General features: G+C 47.8%; 1 protein-coding gene across 1 annotated transcript in view; it reads left to right on the top strand.

The window, feature by feature from the left end:
* Positions 1-715, top strand: part of LOC119591551 — a gene marked incomplete in the record, with an annotated part of 30710 nt that overhangs the window by 22784 nt on the left and 7211 nt on the right. The window contains 1 exon segment of the mRNA XM_037940302.1: positions 617-715. Coding sequence (XP_037796230.1) covers positions 617-715 — 99 coding nt within the window.

Genomic DNA, 715 nt, shown 5'->3' with positions numbered 1-715 from the left:
TTACTGTGATCGCTCAGTCTATTTCTGGTTACTTTTTAGCATTTTTTCCTTACCTTCTATTCTCTTTTCTTCTCACCTCTTCTTCTCTATTCCTTTCACTTCTATCTTCCCTCCTTTCTCCCTATCCTTTCCTTTTTCTTCCTCACACGTTTTCTTCCTTTCCCTTCCTCTCCTCATTCGTTCCTTTCTTTTTTGCTTTTCCCCCATTCATTCCCTGCTTTCTTTCTCCCTAAGTTTCTTTATTTTCCCTCCTCCTCCTATCTCCTCCCTTTCTCTTTCGCTTTTCCTTTCATTCCCCGCCCTTTCTTCTCCCTCTTCCATTCATCCCCATATTTTCTTTTACTTTTCACACACCTACCTTCCTACATTTCTTTTTCCCATTTTTTTCTCATTCTTCCTCTCCCTTCTACTTCTCCCTTTCTTTTTCTCACTGCTTTCCTTTCCCCTTCTTTCCCTCCTCTATCCTTCCCTTCCCCTTCCTTTCCCTCCTCTTCCCCTCCTCTCCCTTCCCTTCCCCTTCCTTCCCCTCCTTTTCCCTTTCCCTTCTCCTTTCTTCCCCTTCCTTCCCCTCCTCTCCCTTCTGAACCGCCATTAAACCTGCCTCCTCCTCCCCCAGGGTGTCGTCGTGTACATAGTCGACCGCGAGTGCCTGGTGAGCTCAACGCCCCGCGGGACCCATCGCTATGCCCGGCTCCTCGACGCCTTCTCTTCCTCT

The sequence above is a fragment of the Penaeus monodon genome, chromosome 28 (assembly GCF_015228065.2).
Source record: "Penaeus monodon isolate SGIC_2016 chromosome 28, NSTDA_Pmon_1, whole genome shotgun sequence".
NCBI lineage: Eukaryota > Metazoa > Arthropoda > Malacostraca > Decapoda > Penaeidae > Penaeus > Penaeus monodon.
The sequence above is the reverse complement of the archived record's forward strand: the minus strand, read 5'-3'. Positions and strand labels throughout refer to the sequence as shown.